This window comes from Stenella coeruleoalba (genome assembly GCF_951394435.1).
Source record: "Stenella coeruleoalba genome assembly, chromosome: 16".
NCBI classification, from domain to species: domain Eukaryota; kingdom Metazoa; phylum Chordata; class Mammalia; order Artiodactyla; family Delphinidae; genus Stenella; species Stenella coeruleoalba.
This window is the reverse complement of record NC_137162.1, coordinates 11,767,180-11,787,154: the sequence shown is the minus strand read 5'-3', so window position 1 is coordinate 11,787,154 and position 19,975 is coordinate 11,767,180. Positions and strand designations below refer to the sequence as shown.

The window sequence follows — 19,975 nt, the reverse complement described above, 5'->3', positions numbered from 1 at the left end:
TGGTTAACACACCAGAAGCATGCAAGTTAACAACAGCAACAGAAGTATGTCGTAATAAATAACTACATGCAAACACCAGTTATCACTTTGTGACGCTGCACCACTGGATTTGGGCACAGGAACTGCTCCTCATGAGGAGAGCTGCCCTCCCATTTGATGAACAAAGCCAGTTGGTTGAGAACCGAATCCTCGATCTAGATGCCATGTATCATCTGCCCGATGGCTTAACTGAGTTGCACACACTATCCTGTTATTCTTTAACTCATGGAGAAAACCTTTTATTAATAAAACCAGGGCTTCCCTGGTGGCGCAATGGTTAAGAATCCACCTGCCAATGCAGGGGACACGGGTTCGAGCCCTGGTCCGGGAAGATCCCACATGCCGCGGAGCAACTAAGCCCGTGCACCACAGCTACTGAGCCTGCGCTCTAGAGCCCGTGCTCCACAACAAGAGAAGCCACTGCAATGAGTGGCCCGCGCACCGCAACGAAGAGTAGCCCCCACTCGCTGCAACTAGAGAAAGCCTGCACGCAGCACAATGAAGACCCAATGTGGCCAAAAATTAATTAATTAATTAATTAATTAATTAATAAAATAAAAACAGACACTTCTGCTGCCTCCCTCCCCCCCAGTGGGAGTGGAGAGGTTCCCTTTCACATGAGCACGATCATTTCATCAAAGAGAAGAGAGACGTTAGGGACAGGAGGAGGTGGCTGCGTCTACAGCCGTGCCTTCTGGCGGTGCTCTCTCCCAGGCTGTGGCTCAGCTGGAGTTGGGAGATGTGCCAGGCTCCTGGGGGCCCCCTCCCAAAGGGGGTGTTTGTCCTGGAGGTTACCGTTCTCTCCCTTACAATCCTCTGTCCCAATTCTGCGGCTGGTTCTTTGTCCTCAATAACTTCTCCGCTTTCATTCCCAGACCCTGCTCTGCCTTCAAGGCATCCTGAGACCTCAGGGTCTTCTCAGGCCTGGAGGAGTCTGTCACCACTCCAGCCAGAAGTGTTCTTAGCCCTGGGGCCATCAGTGTGTGGACAGGTGCCAGGACTAGCCTTTGCCTAACTTCCTTTTCAGTCACTCTCCAGGGTCAGGAAGGCACCTATGGCAAAAAGCAGCATTTGTTTTAAATTCCTGGAGGGAGAGAGGTTAGCACAAGATTGTCTTGACCCAGAGAGAGACCAGACCCCCTGAGCCCAGAGTCGGGAAGGAAACACACAGGCCGGCTTGGCCCAAGGGGATCCACCCAGATGCTGGTGTGCCCTTGCCTCCCAGAACAGCCACACTCACTTGCTGGTGATCTTTCCCTTTCAGAGATTTGAAACCTGAAAATATCCTGTTAGACGATTACGGTAAGTCAGGCAGCAGCCCGGGGATCCTTCTCCTGCTCTGCAGCTGAGGTGAGCGTCGCAACCCAAAGGGAGCAGGGGTTCCCCCAGCGGAGACTCAGAGACACTGACCCGGGGTCCACGGGAGGGCAGAGGGCACGGACAGAGCTCCCACCCGGTAAAGAAGCAGCTGAGAGGGAGGAGAGGGAGAGAGCGAGCAGTGAGTGAGGAGTCGAGAATTCCAGAGACTCTGGGCCGGTACTTAACTCTCACCCAGCTTCCCTGCGCCTCATCTTCCTTGTTTGTGAAATAGAAACAGTGGGTCCTGCCCTGCCTGCTTCAGACGGTGGAGGGTGGTGGTGAGGTTCTGACAAGATAGCTTGAGGAGAAGTTGTTTTATCAACTGTAGCCAGCTATAAATGTGTTGGGCGTTATTACTTGTCTGTCACCTTGTGATTTTCTTGTGTGTTTGCGCACACGCACGGATAACAGGAGCCACCACAGCAGCCCCTCATGACTCTTCAGCCTCTCGTGCCTGGGAAGGGGTTGTCACATCTTCTATCTAACTAGATCTTCTCATCTCTACAGAGGGGGCAGGGCCGACACCCCTGTGCCCATTTTACAGATGATAAGATTGAGGCTCAGAGGAGCCAACCTGCCAAGGTCACTCACCCAGCAATATCAGTGGGGAGTTGAGACCAGAAACCAGTTCTCCCTGCCAGCACGCCCCAGACGTCAGGCAGCCCCAGGCTGATGGGAGAGAGAGAGGGAGGGAGGGAGGGAGGTTGTTCGTGGCCAAGCGAAGAGGTTTGATTGTGATACTGTCGTGTGATACTGTCGTGGGCTCAGGGCCCACCGCCCCTCTTTGGATGCGCCCAGTGCCCGCAGGGGGTCTTGCTGGTTCCAGAACTGTGCCCACCACTGATTTGTTGCCCAGTGGCTGGAATCTGTGTGCTCTCTCCCCTGCCCCCTACCGTTCCTGCCTTTGTCAAGGGCCACTGAGCCAGGGGAATCCACTCAGCTGCAGCCTAGCGGGGTCTCTGGCATTGGGCGTTGCTGAGGTCCAGGCTGGGAAGGAGGGTAGTGTTCCTCCCTGCAGGGTCAGATGAGGCCACGACTCTGCCAGCTGGGCCACTAGGAGAGACAGCACTGAGGTGAGCTCTCAGCACCATGTTGTCTCTGCCTTTGGGGGTCGGTCCTGGTCCAGGAGCTCCAATGCCTCCCCACAGTCTCTGCTAAGCCTGGGTGGCAGTGTCTCCAAAGGGAGAAAACAACCCCCAGAGACCAACAAGGCAGCACAGGGAGTTGCTTCCCAAATTGCTTCATGATTTTCCCCCTTAAGCAAATTGTTGCAAAATGTCAGGAGGCTCTTACATTTTCCCATGAAGCAATCCCAGAATCAGGCCAAGGCATTTTAAACTTTGTGACATCGGCCTTCCAAGAAGCCCATTAGGGCATTTTATGAGGCAGGTCTGCAATCGTCTAACCAAATCCAGGCATCCTTTTCATCGTTAAGTTTTTCTCCGAAAAAGTAATACTTTACCCCTGTCCTCTGACACCTGGACTCTCCCAAGGGTCTGCAGTCACCCTGCCATGGCAGGTTCGGTACCACTCTTTCTAGGACAGATGAAATGCCAGGGGCCCATGGCAAGTCTGGGGCCCTGCCCAGGGTAGACCAGATGCCCACATGGCCATCCCAGGGACCTATTGACTCTATTGTCCTCCCTCAGGCCACATTAGGATCTCGGACCTGGGCCTAGCTGTGAAGATCCCGGAGGGAGACCTGATCCGCGGCCGGGTGGGCACTGTCGGCTACATGGGTAAGTGTAGGCGCGGCCTCTCACCAAGCCCCACCCTCAGAGCCACTGGCCTCTTTGTGCAACTAGAAGTAGTCATGCTGGGAGGTGGGAGGTCTTAGCCAGGGTTCGGGGAGCATTGGGGCACCAGGGCGCAACTTGACTTCACTGAGCTCTGCAGCTCCCACCCCTAGCCCCAGCTACATCTCTTGGGAGGGCAAGCCCCTCCCAAGGTCAGTGGCAAAGCTGACAAACAGCGCTGCCTGGGAGTGGGTGGAGTAGGGGTCTGCTGAGTTGGCAGACAGCCTTTCAGGGTGACCTCGAGAGGGGGGAGATCATTAGGAAGGGTCCAGAAAGGAGAGGAGCACCCCACCTACTGTGTCACAAGTACCATTCTAAGGAGAGACCAGCCTCGGGCTCCCTGCGCTGCATCCCCTGAGGCTTCTCTGAGCCCATCATCCCGGGAGCTACGGGGAAGAGCCCCAGAGCTACACCGACCCCTGGAATGCTCCTGCCAATAAGGGATATTCCCTGGGCTTCCTTCTGCACACCTCCCACTCATAAGCCCACTCACACCAGGAGGTAGAGGACTCCTGAAAGCTCTGGGGGTGTGGGAACCTTGTTTTCCTCTACCGGGCTGTTGCCAGTGACACATGCTTAGGGTTCTAGACTTGGTCTCTGGTGCTCGAGGGTCCTTTTCAGGTTGCACGACATTGGAGGACCTCTGGGGTGTATATCTGTGTGTATGTTGGGGGTATGTTTACCCATGTGAATGCTGAGGGATGGATGGACAGATGACAGGTAGATAGATAGATAGATAGATAGATAGATAGATAGATAGATAGATGACAGATGGATGATGGGTGGATGGATGGATTAATAAATGGGTGGATAGATGGATGGATGGGTGGATAGGTAAATGGGTGGATGCATGATAGATGGGTGATGGATAGATAGGTCCATCTGTGCACCTTTGTGTGTGTCTGCCTGTGCGTCTGCGTCTTCTCCTCTTTCACAGAGTGTCTGCACAGCACATGGTGTTGTGTGCATTCCAGCACATGTGTGGATGCATTTGCCTCCCTGGATGAACGTGGCCTGCCTGATGACCTGAAACTATCTTTTTTGCATTTCTATGGTGAATCTATAATTCATTTAATCAAAATGTTAGAGAAGCTATTTGAATTCCAGCTAAATTTAAAATCATTTTACTTCGGGTGGACACACCATTCATTGTAACAAATATGTGTGCAGCACCTACTGTGTGTCAGGCGTCGTACCTGTCACCGGGCACAGCAGGGAATAAGGTGGCTCACGGTCTAGTGGGGGAGACATCAAGGGAACAGGTTGTTTCCATCCACTGTGGTCAGGCTTCTGAAGCCACAGTCAGAGTCCTGGGAGCACAGCAAAGAGCAACCAGGGCAGGCTCCCAGGAAGCGGTGGTATTTACAGCAGTTGGTGGGCCAGGGTTGGCAGAGGGAAGAGGTCTGAGCCATCAAGCTCCAGGCCTTCTGTGAGCAGCAGCATCACTCCTGGCTGCAGGACGTCCCGAGGCCCCATTGACATCGCAGTCCTGGCCCCGTCTGCCCGGGCTCTGACCTGCCACCAGATATCTCTCACCTCTCCTCGCTTCCCTGCTCTGCCCCCAGCTCCAGAGGTCCTGAACAACCAGAGGTACGGCCTGAGCCCCGACTACTGGGGTCTGGGCTGCCTCATCTACGAGATGATCGAGGGCCAGTCGCCCTTCCGCGGCCGCAAGGAGAAGGTGAAGAGGGAGGAGGTGGACCGCCGGGTCCTGGAGACCGAGGAGGTATATTCGCACAAGTTCTCCGAGGAGGCCAAGTGCATCTGCAAAATGGTGAGCTCCCGGTGAGCCAGACGCTGCCCCGGGTCTGGTGTCCAGTGCTGGCTCCCCTCCCGGCCCTTAGCCGAGAACAGCAAATGGGCTGAAGGGGACAGGGTCGGGGCACGCTAGGGTGTGGGCGATGAAGCCACCAGGCTGGAGGAGCAGGCTGTGGACTGGGGCGGGCGGTGAAGGCTTCCAGGAGGAAGCCTGGGGTGGAGCAGGGCGGCTCTGTGATAAGGGAGGGGACTGCGTGACAATGGGAGACACCCTCACGTCCAGCTCTGTGGGGGAAGCCAGCATGGGGAGAAAGGGGCTGATCCTGGCTCGCCCCCAAGACACAGAGGGATCCAGGCAGCCCCTGGACCCCTTGACCTTGGGCCTCCTGCTGTCTCTCCAGCTCTGGAACCCTGGCTGCTGGCTTGAGGCCAGGGGCTGCAGGTGGTGGGTGGGGATAGTTTCAGTCTTCGAACATCTTATACTCGAGTTTTCCACCCACTATATGGAATGTTGGTCACACTTGCTGGGGCCCTGCATGGATAGTGAACTTGACCCGGCCACAGGCAGGGCGCACTCGGGGAATGACCTTTAGACAGGCTGGGTGGACGGGGCCAGACTGGGGGGCTGGAAGCCAGATAGAGGAAGGAGTGACAGGAGCCATCAAAAGTGGAGCTGGGGGACTTCCCTGACGGTCCAGTGGTTAAGACTTTGCCTGCCAATGCAGGGGGTGCGGGTTCGATCCCTGGTCGGGGAGCTAGGATCCCACATGCCTCGCGGCCAGAAAACCAAAACATGAAACAGAAACAATGTTGTAGCAAATTCAATGAAGACTTCAGAAATGGTCCACCTCAAAAAAAAATCTTAAAGAAAAAAAAAAGTGGGGGCTTCCCTGGTGGCGCAGTGGTTGAGAGTCCGCCTGCCGATGCAGGGGACACGGGTTCATGCCCCGGTCTGGGCAGATCCCACATGCCGTGGAGCGGCTGGGCCCGTGAGCCATGGCCACTGAGCCTGCGCGTCCGAGCCTGTGCTCCGCAACGGGAGAGGCCACAACAGTGAGAGGCCCACGTACCGCAAAAAAAAAAAAAAGTGGAGCTGGAGAGAGTTCGCCCCTGGACCGCGGCCCTTCCTCTCGGCCCAGGTGGGCCCGCTTCCTCTCCTGCCTGGCTCGTAGGCTCCCAAGGCCCACCTGTGCCCCCCAGGGCCCGCCTCCCTCTGGTGCTAGCCCAGCTCTCCTAGCACCTCCACTGCAGGCAGCTGCCCTCTTATACCAGCCACTCGGGGACAGGAGGGGCCTGAGCGCTTGGCTCTGGGCACCGGGGATCCACAGATCCCCTTCCTCTCCCTGCAGCACGCTGCGCCTGGAGCAGCGGACAGGCCGGCGGACCCTCAGATCTGAATCATGGGCGTAAACCAGGCTAGCGTGCAGAGAAGGGCAGGCCCGGAGAGCTGATGAAAAGTAGCAGAGTTTCTGCTTCTAGAAAACCTGAGGCTGCACTGCTAGGGGCCCAGAAACCATCTGGCATAGTTCCCACCCCCAGAAGGCCACCCTCCTGGAGCCGTCCGCCTGCTGCCTGACCGCTTCCTCTTACCAGCCTCGGTCTGACGTCACAGAGGCAAGGGAAGAAGGATTTGGGCTAGAGCTGCCATCTGACCACTTCCAAAGGAAGAGGAACCGTAGATCTGCCATTGGCATGTGTGAGAGACAGGGAGGGAGGTGTGGTGTGTACACAAGCAAACACACGCCCGGACCACAGGCCTGGGCCAGCCTGTAGCTGCGGGACCTCCGAGAAAACAGGTAGTCACGGCAGCCAGAGCTGGGGTCGGGGGGCAAGAGGAGCAGGGCAGCAAAGGGCAGGTACGTGGAAATGTGGGGTCCTAGGGATGATTGACAGCCGGGGGCTGGGGGGTGCCAAGGATACTTGGTTATGTCACAGTCAGGTATCTGTCCAGAGGGAGCTAACTGGACAAGGGAAGAAGGAGGTCACAGCATCACCAAATGTCCTAGGTCAGGGAATTCAGAGAAGCAGGTCTTGAGAAACGTCCAGCAGCAGCATGGGATGTGCTGAGAGGACAGAGAGGCACAGAGCGCCCCCTCCCTGCCCACAGTCATCGGCTTTGGCGCCCGGCTTTGGGGCCCCAGGACCGGGGGCACTGCTGTTCCTCTGCTGTCCCCTGGTGGCCACTGAAGGAAAGGTGGCATCTGAGCCTGGGGCTCCAGGCAGACCTGGGTCCGTAGGTGTACGTGTCAAACCAAGGTCCCCTGTCTCTCTCAGCTAGAAGAACCTTTGGAGCTCTCTGGCCTTCCTCTGCCTCCTTACCCTGGGGTCTTGGAATTCTGGTCTTGGGCTTCTTCTGAGCCCTTAACCACAGCCCATCTGGTCTGGCAGCCAGGCTGCCACCACCAAGGGACACCAGCTCAGGACACAGCAGGGCCTGACCGTAAGGAGACCATGGAGGCCCAGAGCAGCTCCAGCCCCACCTGCCGAGGAAGGTCTCTCTACAAACAGCAAGGAAGCTGGTCCCTGGCCCCCAGATTCTGTCCCTCATTCCATCTTGGCAGCCACAAGACCCTCTTCACTGCCCCTGGTGTCCAGAAATGCATGTATCTCATTGCCTTGTCCCCTGTGTCCAGTCGTACCTAGGCCCAGACCTCAGCCCCCACCTTTCTCAGGCCCCTGCTGAGTCCCAGCACTGGTTCTTCCCCACTGGCCCTGTAGCCCTCTCAGTCTCACCGGTCCTTCCAGCCCATTGCTAGTCTTCCTCCTCCAGGAAGCCCTCTCTGCCTGCCCCATCCACCTCAGCTCACACCATCTCTCCTTCTCACTTCTGGTTTATACTGATATTACATGTGTAAACTCTCTACCTGATGCCCAGGTTGCAGACAGGCAGCATGTAGATGGGTGTTTATTTCAGCCTGCATAGTGTCTTAGAGAGAGGTGAATAGTGGGTTACTTGCCAAGATTTTTAAATGGGGCAAATTCACGTAAAAACCTGGATTTTCTGGCTTCTCAAAAAAAGCAGAAGCCCTGGACACTGGCCAGCATCCCTGCCTGGCAGGAGCTGACGGGCATCCTGGCACGGCCCGCCCAGCCCAGCCCACCCCTCACCTTATTGCTCTCACTTGTGCCATCTGTCTGGCCAGCCCCTGCAGGCTTCGGGGTCTGCAGCCTCTTGGGATTACTCAGAGCAGAGCAAAGCCCCAGGAGAAGAGCAGCTGAGGCTCCGAGCCACCAGCCCACTGGGCAAAACACTCTTGGGTGGTCGGTGGACCGAAGGGTGACATTGTGAGTGGCCATCTCACGGCTTAGTCCCTTCAAGGCTGTGACCTGGTGCTTGCCCCACTGCCACCTTTCATTCCTTAGTTTTGGGGGGTGGGCAGTCCCAGCAAGCCTCCCCTCCAGACTCTGGGCCCCAGGAGGCCCCCCCTGCCCGCTGGCTCTCAGGGCAGCCATAAATGTGTATTAAATGAACACATGCAGAGGGCACCAGGGTATTGGTAAAGGAAAGGGCTGGACTCCCTCCAAGGTGCAGACCACCCACTTTGATTTTAGTGTCAAAGCAGACAGTAGATTCCAGCTGCATATATGGTGCAGTGCTCAGTGGGGTGGGGACACTGGGACTGTGGGGAGGGACTGATGCCCTGTGGTCACGTGGCAGCCCTGCCCCATCTTCAGCCGGGGTCTGCCCCTCCCCTTCCCCCCTTCCTCTCTTTCATTCACACCTTCCTCCCGTCCAGCTGTCTCTGCTCCTGCAGCCCCTTCCTCTCCTATTAACCATCCTGCCTTTTGGTTGTGATGAGGACAGTCCTCTACCCCAACCATCCTTGTCTCCCCACTACACCTGTATTAAAATCCTACCTCTGGACCTGCCCTTCAGGACCGTCCGTCACTCTCCCCAACCAGTCCCCTTCCCCCGACCCACCTCCCTCATCCTTCACTCAGACTCAAAGACAGGTGTTCCCCAAACACGCCCTGAGTGTCCCTGCCGCCCTGCTCATGATGCCACAGGTCCCTCCGATGCCTGCTCCCACCTTTGAAAGCCTGTCGCAGATGCCCCTTCCCCAGGACACCTCCCGATGCCTCAGCTGGCAGCCAGTTCTTGTTCCTCTGCCACCATGGTGTCATATCTGCATTGCCTTGATGGGTCCTCTGAACATGAATTTCCTGAGGCCAGACCCTTAGCATCCTCTCTCGGGACCTACTGGGTACAAGTCTACAATGTACTTATGAACGGAGTAAATGAATGAAAGAACCCACTGACCAGCCCTTGCCCTTTGTAGCTTACCTGGAGCAGAAGAGTTAACACCAATTCAACAAACATTAGTGCATGCTGGGTTGGAGAAGCAGACAGGATTCCTGCTCTCCTGGGGGTTCCAGGCATCTGAGCATGCTGGGAACATGGGACCACCAAGCACACTGTGGCTCAGGAGGCCACCCTGAATCGAGGCCTGAGCAGGCAGTGTCCGCTGGGTACCTGGGGTGGCGCAGGCACTGCGGAGGAGACAGGAGGGACGTTCGGGAGGGCTCAGGGACACTCGTGTGAAAGGGAGGTGACCACAAGCTCTCCGAAGCCCCTCTGCCCCTCGGGCCTCTGGGCAGGAGGAAAAGCCCCCCAGGCAAGTCCTCATGGGGCTCTCCTGTCACAGCTGCTCACCAAAGACGCAAAGCAGAGGCTGGGCTGCCAGGAGGAAGGGGCAGCAGAGGTCAAGAGACACCCCTTCTTCAGGAACATGAATTTCAAGCGCTTAGAAGCCGGGATGTTGGACCCTCCCTTCATTCCAGATGTAAGTAGCCTCCCCAGCCTAGACTGAGCCTGTGCATTGATTTATGACCTTCGACTTCACTAAACACCTGTGCTGGGCCCCGGGTCAGAGGCTGAGACCTGTGGGCAAGGGGTGGCCCCCGTCTTCCAGTAGCAGGGTGTCGCCCGGTCTGGGGGTCTCTCTGTACCCACCCTGGCATCATCACCTCTATGAAGTCCTCGTCTCCAGAATCCCAGGCTCCCAGAGCCCCTGGGAGGCCTCCCCCACTGACCTCGAATCCCCAGAGGGCAGGGCGCGGGTTTGTCTCTGTGAGTCCCCGCACGGCTGCCCCAGAGCATGTTTGGTGGATGAGTGAGATGAGAGAGATCACTATGGTTACGGCGCCGGGGCCATAGCAGCACTGACGACAGCCCCGTGGCCTGGTGCCTCGACTGCCCCATTTTGCAGGTGAGGAAACTGAGGCCTCCAGGGGATATGTAACTTTAACAAAGCACCTAACACAGCTGGGACCCCAGCCCAGGTCTGTGTGGCTGCCGAGCCTGTGTGCTGACCTACCACCCCGACTGGCCTCCGATGCGAGAAGGGCCAGGGAGGTCCTCCTGGGACATCGCCCCGTTGCATACTGTGCGGGGCAGTGATGGCAGGAAGGGGCCCTGAGCTCTCCTCACCCCAGCTGGGGGCCCCTTGGCCCCTCTGAGCGAAGGGCAGCCTGGGTTTCCGGAGCGGGGGTGGCCCTGGGAGACCCCCGCTGCTCTCCATCAAAACCATCCGGGCCTGGCTGGGGGCCACCAGAGCCACAGGCAGGGCTCCTGGTGACCAGCGCCCTGCCCTCCCAGCCCCGGGCCGTGTACTGCAAGGACGTGCTGGACATCGAGCAGTTCTCCACCGTGAAGGGCGTCAACCTGGACCACACAGACGACGACTTCTACTCCAAGTTCTCCACGGGCTCCGTACCCATCCCTTGGCAAAGCGAGGTGAGCACGGCGGGGCCCTCAGCTTCACCCTGAGGGGAGGGTGCAACAAGGGCAGAAGAGGGACAGCTGGGTGGGCGTCCCTGTGGGCAGACTGGGGCGTGGTGTGGTGCTGGGTCAGGAGCTGGCTGGGCGGGAAGAGGAGGCCTGTCTCGATGGCTCTCTGGAGAAGCGTGGCTGGGAAACAGGAGAAATGGGGCAGCAGTGGGAGGCACGGGGGGCTGGAGGTGGGGCAAGTTCGAGCTGGTTCGAGTGAGATGGCAGTGATGGGGCAGTGGGCCTGCAGCGCTGGAAGGGGGAGGGTCCGGAGCGCTGGGGTAGAGGAGGAGCTGGGGGTGAGTCCCGTGGCTGGGAGATGAGCGCTTCCCTGCTGCTGCCCTCTGTGGCCGGCTACTGTCTTCTTGGAGAGGGCGGCTTGCAGGGCCGTCAGGGAGAGGCGGTGGGCGGGCCTTGCTGCCTGGCTCTCTGCCCTGTGAGATGGAGGGCGGGCGGAGAGCCTGGCAGGACCGGGCTCGGGGCAGTGTCGCCCAGGGCTGGGCTGCTGGGATTCCTGTCCACCCAAGATGACCAGCGCAGCCCCTGACACCACCCGTGTTCTGACCGCTTCTCCAGATGATCGAAACAGAGTGCTTTAAGGAACTGAATGTGTTTGGACCTAACGGTACCCTCTCGCCGGACCTGAACAGAAGCCACCCTCCGGAACCGCCAAAGAAAGGGCTGCTCCAGAGGCTCTTCAAGCGTCAGGTGAGACCCTCACTCCCACCTCAACCCTGCTGTCCTGGCCTCAGCTCTGGGAACCCCCAGGTCTTAGCCTTCCAGACAACTGAGACCAGCTTGCAGGCTGGGGAGACTGGGGGCAGCAGCAGCCTGGAAGGGAGAGGCAGCCTGTCTGAAGTGCCTTGAGACCCACTGGCTGATGGGGTCCCCAGAGCAGAAGGGGCAGGGCCAGCCCAAAGTTAACCGGTCATCAGGGTTCCTCAGCCTCGGTGCTGCTGATGCTTTGGGTTAATTCATTGTCGCGGGGACTTATGCGTTGAGGGAACTTAGCAGCATCCCTAGCCTCCGCCCAGTAGATGGCAGTAGCACCCACTGCCGTGTGTCAATCAAAAATGTCTCCAGGGCTTCCCTGGTGGCGCGGTGGTTGAGAGTCCGCCTGCCGCTGCAGGGGACACGGGTTCGTGCCCCGGTCCGGGAAGATCCCACATGCCACGGATCGGCTGGGCCCGTGAGCCATGGCCACCGAGCCTGCGCGTCCAGAGCCTGTGCTCCGCAACGGGAGAGGCCACAACAGTGAGAGGCCCGCGTACCACCACCCCCCCCAAAAAAATGTCTCCAGATGCTGCCTAATGGCCCTGGGGACAAAACGCCCCTAGTCGAGAGCCATTGTAAAGACGACGCAAGTTATGTAGGTAAAGATTTGACAAAGAACAGGGGGATCTGGTGCTGGAGAGGTGATCCCCAAAGAACCTCATGGCTCCCGTAGTTTGATGCTGTGCCCTGCAGCTGGCAGCCAGAGGAGACTTTGGCCCTCAGGAAAAGGTATTCTTCCCTCAGAGCCTGTCCCTGGATCAAGGGTTGCTGTGGGCCACATGGGAGAAATGTCCCAGGAAGGACCCGGCAGGCTTTCTAGAGTGAGAGACCCCTAACCTCATCCCTGCCACCAAGAAGATGGCCACAATAGTGCCGCCTCCTGGCCTGGCCCTTCAAGAAGGCAGGGCCCCATCCTGAGGCCTGGGAGGCCCCTGGTTCCTTACTTTCCTCCTCCCCCCAAGGGAGTAGCAGCAGCTCTGTACCCAGGCCCCGGGCATCCCAGCTCCCTCCTGCTTAGATAACAGGGAAGAGGTGGCTGTTCGTGGCACTCCACTGTGGGCCAGGCACTGTGCTGGGTGCTTTTTGAAGGCGTCTCTTATTTAATCTTCACAAAACCCCAGGCCTTCATTCAACTATTCATTCCACCAATATGTATTGAGCATCTACTCCACGCTAGACTGTTACCTGAGGACTTAAGATGCATCAGCAAGCAAAACTGCATCCCTCCTTTGGGGCATCTTAGTGAAGTGTGAGCCCAGGATGTGCTCCCATTAGCCCATTTCACAGATGAGGAAACTGAGGCTGAGAGGAGTTAAGGAACTTGCTCAAGGTCACACAGCCAGTGATCCTCCTTGCGGAGGATCTGGGGTAACAGGGCGGGCAGCACGGGTCAGGCACACTGAGAGAAAATGCAGACTGAGGCCTGAGTTTGCGGTTTTATTTAAAAACTTCATGTGAGTTTCACCTCCTATTCCATAATATACTCATATCCATCTACTATAAAAATATAATTTTTGGGCTTCCCTGGTGGCGCAGTGGTTGAGAGTCTGCCTGCCGATGCAGGGGACACGGGTTCGTGCCCCGGTCCGGGAAGATCCCACATGCCGCGGAGCGGCTGGGCCCGTGAGCCATGGCCGCTGAGCCTGAGTGTCCGGAGCCTGTGCTCCACAACGGGAGAGGCCACAACAGTGAGAGGCCTGCGTACCGCAAAAAAATATATATATTTTATGTGTGTGTGTGTGTGTGTGTGTGTGTGTGTGTGTGTGTGTGTGTGTATATTTATATATATATATATATATAAATATATATATAAAATTTTCAAATGCTTCCATTAAGTAAAATTGAAGTTCCAGAAAGAAATGACCTCCACCCCCGAAGTGGCCGAGCCCCCCCAGGACGGCCTGGGATCCTGGGACAAGTGTTTGCTGTGGAAGCTCACGGCCCAGGTTCAAATCCAGCCCTGACCCTTCTCGGTTGGGTGGCAGCGTATTGAACCCAACCCCCACCCCAGCCTCTGTTTGCCCACATGAAAAATCAGGATGGAGATGCCGGCTGCCCAGGGTGAGTGAGGTGGAGGACAGTGACCTCAGCACAGTGCCTGGCACCACGACTGCCACCAGGGGAGCAGACACGCCGGCTCTCTTCTGCAACGTGAGGGGCCCGCGCCCACGGGGGTGCCAAGAGGGTGCCAGGGATACTGAGGGCGAGCAGCTTGTGGTTCCCAAGCCGGGCACCTGCTAGAGCCCTTCGCACACACAGCCTTGTTTCCGTCTCCCAACAGCCCTGCGCAGAAGTGGCTCCTAACCCACATCACGGGCCAGGCACCGAGGGAGTCAGACACTTTCTCAAGGTCACTCAGCTAAGAAGTGGCGGATTTAGGATTCGAACCCGGCAGCCTAACTCTGGGCCTGCAGGCCTAACCATGTAGATAGATAGTATAGGAGGGACCACCTCCTCTCTGCCTTGGGCGTCTGTTAATCAGGTAAAGCCCTCTGCCCCAAGGGGTGGCCTCCGGACCTGGGTCTGCAGGGGGAGAACAGAAGGCAGCAGAAAGCAAGGCGGGGAGCCGGTCAGCTGAGCTCCCCTCCAGTTCAGATTCAGAGGCCCCTGTGATGCAAGGTCCCCAGGGCTCGACTCTGCGATGACTGACCTTCTCTCTCCCTCTTTCTCTCCTCCCTGCTCACCCCCCTCCCAGCATCAGAACAATTCCAAGAGTTCAGCCAGTTCCAAGACCAGTTTTAACCATCACATAAATTCAAACCATGTCAGTTCAAACTCCACCGGAAGCAGCTAGCTGCAGCTCTGGCCTGAAGCCCATGGTGGGACCAGCCTAGACCCTCCTCCTTAGAAGCGGACTTGTGACCGGTGGAGCTTCCGCCCTGGCGGGCAGGCGGGGGAGCCCTCCAGGAGCCGGGGAAGGAGGCCGTCCAGCCCCGAGATGGGGAGCCTCCAGGTTCCTCAAAGAGATTTCCACTCAGGTCTGTGTTCGGAGGCGGCCCTCAAGCCAAGGTGGATTGGCTGTGTCTCTGTCGAACATTGCAATAGAAATCCAATTGGATACAACTTGCACGTGTTTTAACAGCGTCATAACTAGAACTGAATTTTGTCTTTATTATTTTTAAAGAAAAGTTTTGTAAATTTCTCTATTGTTTCAGTTTACATTTTGTATATTTGTATTTAAATGAAAGTCAGACTTTGAGGGTGTATATTTTCTGTGCAGCCACTGTTAAGCCATGTGTTTTAAGACATTTTAGAGGGGTGGCGGGCGGGGAAGGGTGTAAAAAAAAAAATGTGACTCAAGACTTCCAGAGCCTCAAATGAGAAAATGTTTTTATTAAATGTAGAAAATGATTCCCATTTCACCTTTAAAGGATTGATTGTATCCATCTCTATAACCTTTCCCTCCCTCGCATTGGTATCACCGTTCTGTTGGCTTGTAACTATCTGAATTAAATGCTCAAAGACCGACTGGGACTTCAGCCCCAGCCAGGATGTCTTCCGTTGGGGTCCATGGAGTTGCCTGGGCCCAACTCCGTCAAGATGTGCACTTTTCCTTTGGGGGCACACGATGCCACTGTTGCTTTGGCCTTGGCCTCCTCTTCCTTCTGGAAGGCGGCCGGTACGTGGAGCTGAGGGTCTTCAGCTCAAGGGTGTCTAGGCCTCTTTCTTTCTGAGTAGGTTCTGACTGCTAAAGCCAGTATGTTTTCAAGAGGCTTGCATTTGGGGATTGTTTTATTCTAGTTTTAAGAGACGCATAGCAACGATGAGGAGTAGTCATGGAACCCCAAGAGTCCCAAATGCTTACAGCCCATAGAAACATCAGGGAGCGGAGGTCTTGGGCTTGTAGAGGAGAAGGTGGCTCTCCAGGATCTCTGGGCATGTCCCTTGAGTGTTTACGGGGTCAGAGGGCCTTGAGAGCTTCCTGGGGCCCCGCAGATTCATTGGCTCAGGTGGCATGGATGCAGGAGGCTGGCTCTCCAAGCAAATGGGAGAGGCCGGGCCACCCACAGAAGCTCAAGAAAAACTCACTGTCCCTTCCGGGAGAGGTGAAGCAGAGGCGAGCTCTCATCGGGCATCTCAAAGCTCCAGGCACAAGTAGCCCCAGGAGAACTTGGTGGCTTTGCCAGACCAGGGTCTCTAAAGGCAGCCCCCAGGCCCTTTGAGCAGGGCTGTCCAGCCCCAGGGAGTGGCCAGCCTCCCCCCTGCCGCCTTCACAAGGTGACAGGGAGCAAAGCTGCCTTTGCCTCCCCTCCGGGACGGGGTGAACAGTTGAATTCCCGGCTCCCCTGCTTGCCAGGTCACCCTCAGCCAGACCTGGTCTCAGCCACTGGGCAGCTGCCAGGGTTTCTCCCGGCGTGGGCCCTGCACTTCCTGCAGCAGCAGCTCCTGTTAAAATACAGATTCTGGGCTCCACCCCAAACCTACGGAATGGGATTCCCTGGGAGTAGGGCCCAGGAATCTGTATCTCTAAAAAGCGCGCCAGGTTATTCTGATGCACCCTGGAGTGTGAGAACCACTGCCTTAGGCCATCGGTGGGGCTTTTGATGTGATCCTCCCAAACTTATTTCTCTAGGTGACCAGGCAACTTTGGAGCCTGAGCTTTTAGGGAGGAGAGAGAAGCCAGCGTGTCAGCCTGTGTCCCAATTTCCATGCTCCTTCCCCAAACTTTGCCATTGGGTCCTGAGGCTAGACAGGGGCCTGACCGTTGCAACTGACCATTTTGAGGTCATTTTACAAGGAAAGAGAAGAAAAGAAACAGTTGGGCCTCCCTTAGATCCCTTTAATGTGCAGTATTATTTTCTTCAAGACCAGCTCTCGTCTCCGAGGCTGCTTCCGTTACCTCTCTGGAGCTGAGTACAAGATTAATACAAACAGCCGTGTTCAGTGTTTGCTGAGGAAGTGGAAAGCTCTTTGAGCAGTATTTTAAGATCCTCAAGCTCTTACTGACCCTCCTCAATGAAAAGGACAGTCATCTTCCTGGGACAGGCAGTAGTCCACGCCACCACCCTCCTGTCCAGAAATTTCATTCATTTTGCCCGATTCACAGCAACTCAAACTTTTCCAAACGGACTGGTGGGGAGCAACCAGTCTCTTTACACCTCAAAGCCAACGCACTGTCCGTTTGCGGTAGAGAATCATCAAGAAGCAAGAAAGAAAACATACATCTGCTCAGTGTGTTTCTACATCACGAGAGCACAGAGACTGAAGCACAGGACTTTGCGTGGCTCTCAGGATAACGGGAGTCTTCCTTCACCCTCGCCACCTGTCCCCTGAGCGCCCCAAAGTGTACAGGGTCAGAGTCACTGGCCTTTTCAATCCTTCTCTTCCTTTCGGTCCATTGCTTTGTACAGAGAAGGGGCGTCTTCATTTAGAACAGTGCCTGAAAGCCAGCCCCCTCCCCTCTGGGTCCCCAGTTGCCACAGGTCCTGTCCCTGGACCCACCGCCCCGCTGCCAACCTCTACTCCAGCTTGTTTTCTATGGCTGCATTTTTAAAAAGATTTTTTAACTTAAAAACAAACCTTCCCACCATCTACCTGTCCAGGAGGAGGCCTATTTGGGCAGCCAGTGGATTTAAATCTTTTTACTGCATTTGAACTCTTCACGGAAGAGACTTTCTTCCTCCAAGCATGACGTTTTTCTCACCGGACCTTCTCTGACTTCGTGCCTTTGAGGTGAGACGCAGGGTCTTGCAGAAGCACCTCTGCTTCCCCTGTTCCGGAGCCAAGCCGCTGTCCCCAGTGAGACGGGGGTGGTCTCTGCCGTGATCACCATGACCTGTGAGTGTTTCTCAAGCCCCCTGGGCGGCTCCCATGATTATCACCCACAAGATCACAAAGACCCAACCCCACCTTCACGGAGGATGGCACCACCTCCCACATCAACTCATCCTCTGATCTTTCTAGGCCGGGAACATCGTTCTTTAAACCACGAGGCTTCTTGCGAGGGCGGCTGACTTGCACAGTAGCTAAGGGCTGCCCTGTCTTGAGCCGCCCCAAGAGGGCTTGTTTCCCGAAATGCACTGCTCTTAACAAAGGGGAGCGCTCAGTCTTGGAGGCCATGCTGCACGGAAGCAAGCGGTGTGGCCTGGGGTATGCACGCTTCCCAGGCAGCCCACGGGGGCAAATGGCAGTGAGTTCTGGGGACACGTATGTGGACGTGGCCTTGGCATTGAAAGCACAAGTGAGATGCGGCTGCCTGCCCTTGAATCTAGCAATCCTTGGTGACGCTGAGGGCCTGGCCTCCGAGAGGCCAGGGGTCAAGGAGCCCAGCCCTCCGTGGAAGCTTCTCCCTATCCTTCTACACCCCTGTCCTTTCCCCCAAACTTTTCCCACTAACTTTCTCATGCAAACTGCTGACCCAGACCTCAATACAGAGGGAGCACTGCAGCCTCCTTGAGCCTGGTAGCCCAGGCCTTGCCAAAGGGAACAGCGGCCTTGCGGACCACCAAGTCCCCCGAGATGAAGAGGAAACGCCAGTCGGGGTGACACCCAGCTCTCCTCTGGGGCTGCTGTGTGCTTGCGTATCCGTGGGCAACCCCTCTGGTTGTCTCCTGTTCTCTAGCTCCACACTCTGAGGTAGGACCTCCTAACTTTTTAGCCTTTCTATGGAAAGAGTGTGAAATCTTTGTGCATTTCCAAGCGCAGAGCTGTGAGTCACGAACGGCAGAGAGCTCGCTTTCTGATCACAACAGACCACATGGTGACACCTCGTCCCCCTAGGCACCTTCTGTACCTACTTTTAGGACCAACCAGCCCAGCTTTTGAAGCTCCAACGTGTAGGGGTCAGACCCTGCTCAGGTGCAGGTACCTCGTCTGGTCTAACTTTAAAGGCTTGTGCTGTGGACAGTGGCTAAAACCTTTGAAACACTAGCTCTCCTTAGGAGGGAAAGACACTCCCCAAAAGAAGAATCTAGATGTCTTTCCCTGGTCCATCACTAAGTCATTTTTGTAACAGATCAAAAGCAAATGTTCTCAATTAGAAGAGCTTAGTGGCTGTTAAAATAATTAGTGTTAAAATAATAATCCTTCTAGTATCCAAAGGTTTCTATTTTTTTTTCAGGGAAATTTTAACATTGATGAGTAAAAATAGTTCCATTCTGGAGTCATTCCTGAGGATAACGGCTTCTGTTCTCCTGCTGCTCTTGAATCTTTGTGTGTTCCCTCGATATGTCACAGTGCTGCTGTATCTAGATCGAACCACTGTTGTTTTTTTAAGAGAAATAAATTCCTTAATGAATATATGGCTGCACTTCTTCCCTTCTGCTGAGCTGTTCTATTTCTTCTGCCAATGCCAGCTGCCCCCAAGATGCCAGGACGTGCTGCTTCAGTCTTTGAGTTAACCTTTCCTCAGGTGGACGGTTCAGCCCCACCCAACGCTGGCCCCCATGCTGACCACCCGACCTGCCCTGGCCCAGCTCCAGGGGGCAGGGTCTAAGGAGACCACCTGAGCCCTTTCCAGGTTGATGGGCTTCTGATCGCAGAGCCAGCAGATGGCTCCGGAAGTGTTCCTGCCACAAGGTACCATGCAGGAGTGGGGCGAGAGGGCCTGAGTGGGTGCTGGCACCCAGATCAGAGGGGGCACCTCCACCTGGCAGGTTTTACCTGACAGAGGCCATAACTCGGATGTGGGCTCCACAGAGAGGGCCTCTTCTGGCTGTCCAGCCTTCACGGAGCCACATGTTAGAACTGCTCACCAGCACGGCAGGATGGCCTCAGGACCTGGAGTCCCAGTCTAGGACCCGAGACCCGGCCGGTCCGCCTTCACCTGCCTGGCTTAGTGGGACAATGAATAGGGCTCTGGGCTCAAACAACCCCTTCCTGACAATCTGTGAGTTTGAGCGGCCACTTAACCCTGAGCCTCAGTGGCTTCGTGTGTACAATGGGGTGACACCTGCTGGGGTGCGGGTTCTCCTGGAAGATTCAGGGGGACACGTGTGATGCCCAGCACAGAGGCCTTTGCCATGGAGGACACTGTCGCCCTGGCTGTCTTTGGACCCCTTTTGAGCCTTGTCAGGGCAGGGGTCCTAGACCCACACACATCGGCCCCTGGGCCCAGCCCGGGAGCTGGCGGCAGTCCTAGCCCCTGGCAAGGGAGGCCCTGAGCTGGGAGTCGAGGCTGGAGCCGCCCACCTCACAGGGAAGGTAGGAACTGGAATCGTGTCGCCCCGTGGCTCCCGGAGCAGGTGTCTTTCCTAACGATGTTGGAGGACTGAGGAGGAGTCTGCTCACTGAGGGGCTCGAGGGAGGGGGGCTGGTGAGCAATGGGGATGGCGTGGGGACCTGCTTGGCTGCGGGCCTGAGGGGGACTTATGGAGAAAAAGGAGGGGTGGGAGGAGTGCTCTGAGCCTCTGGACAGGGGTCCCATCACAGGGGCTGTTATCTCGGTGGCCCCAGCACTTTCTCTGGGACCTTCTCCCACCGTCCCAGGACCCTCCGCCACCTGAGCTGGCCCCCCAGGCAGACAGAGCCTCCGTCCTCC

At 56.5% G+C, this 19,975-nt stretch overlaps 1 protein-coding gene across 1 annotated transcript in view; it reads left to right on the top strand.

The window, feature by feature from the left end:
• GRK5 (G protein-coupled receptor kinase 5) overlaps window positions 1-19,362 on the top strand; it is a 225,498-nt gene extending 206,136 nt beyond the window's left edge. Inside the window, exons 10-16 of the mRNA XM_079899176.1 lie at window positions 1,304-1,341; window positions 3,048-3,137; window positions 4,760-4,968; window positions 9,599-9,736; window positions 10,552-10,689; window positions 11,299-11,430; window positions 14,192-19,362. Of these exons, the coding sequence (XP_079755302.1) occupies window positions 1,304-1,341; window positions 3,048-3,137; window positions 4,760-4,968; window positions 9,599-9,736; window positions 10,552-10,689; window positions 11,299-11,430; window positions 14,192-14,290 (844 nt within the window). The 3' untranslated portion in view covers window positions 14,291-19,362. The remainder of the gene's footprint in view (window positions 1-1,303; window positions 1,342-3,047; window positions 3,138-4,759; window positions 4,969-9,598; window positions 9,737-10,551; window positions 10,690-11,298; window positions 11,431-14,191) is intronic.
• Window positions 19,363-19,975: the final 613 nt, after the last annotated feature.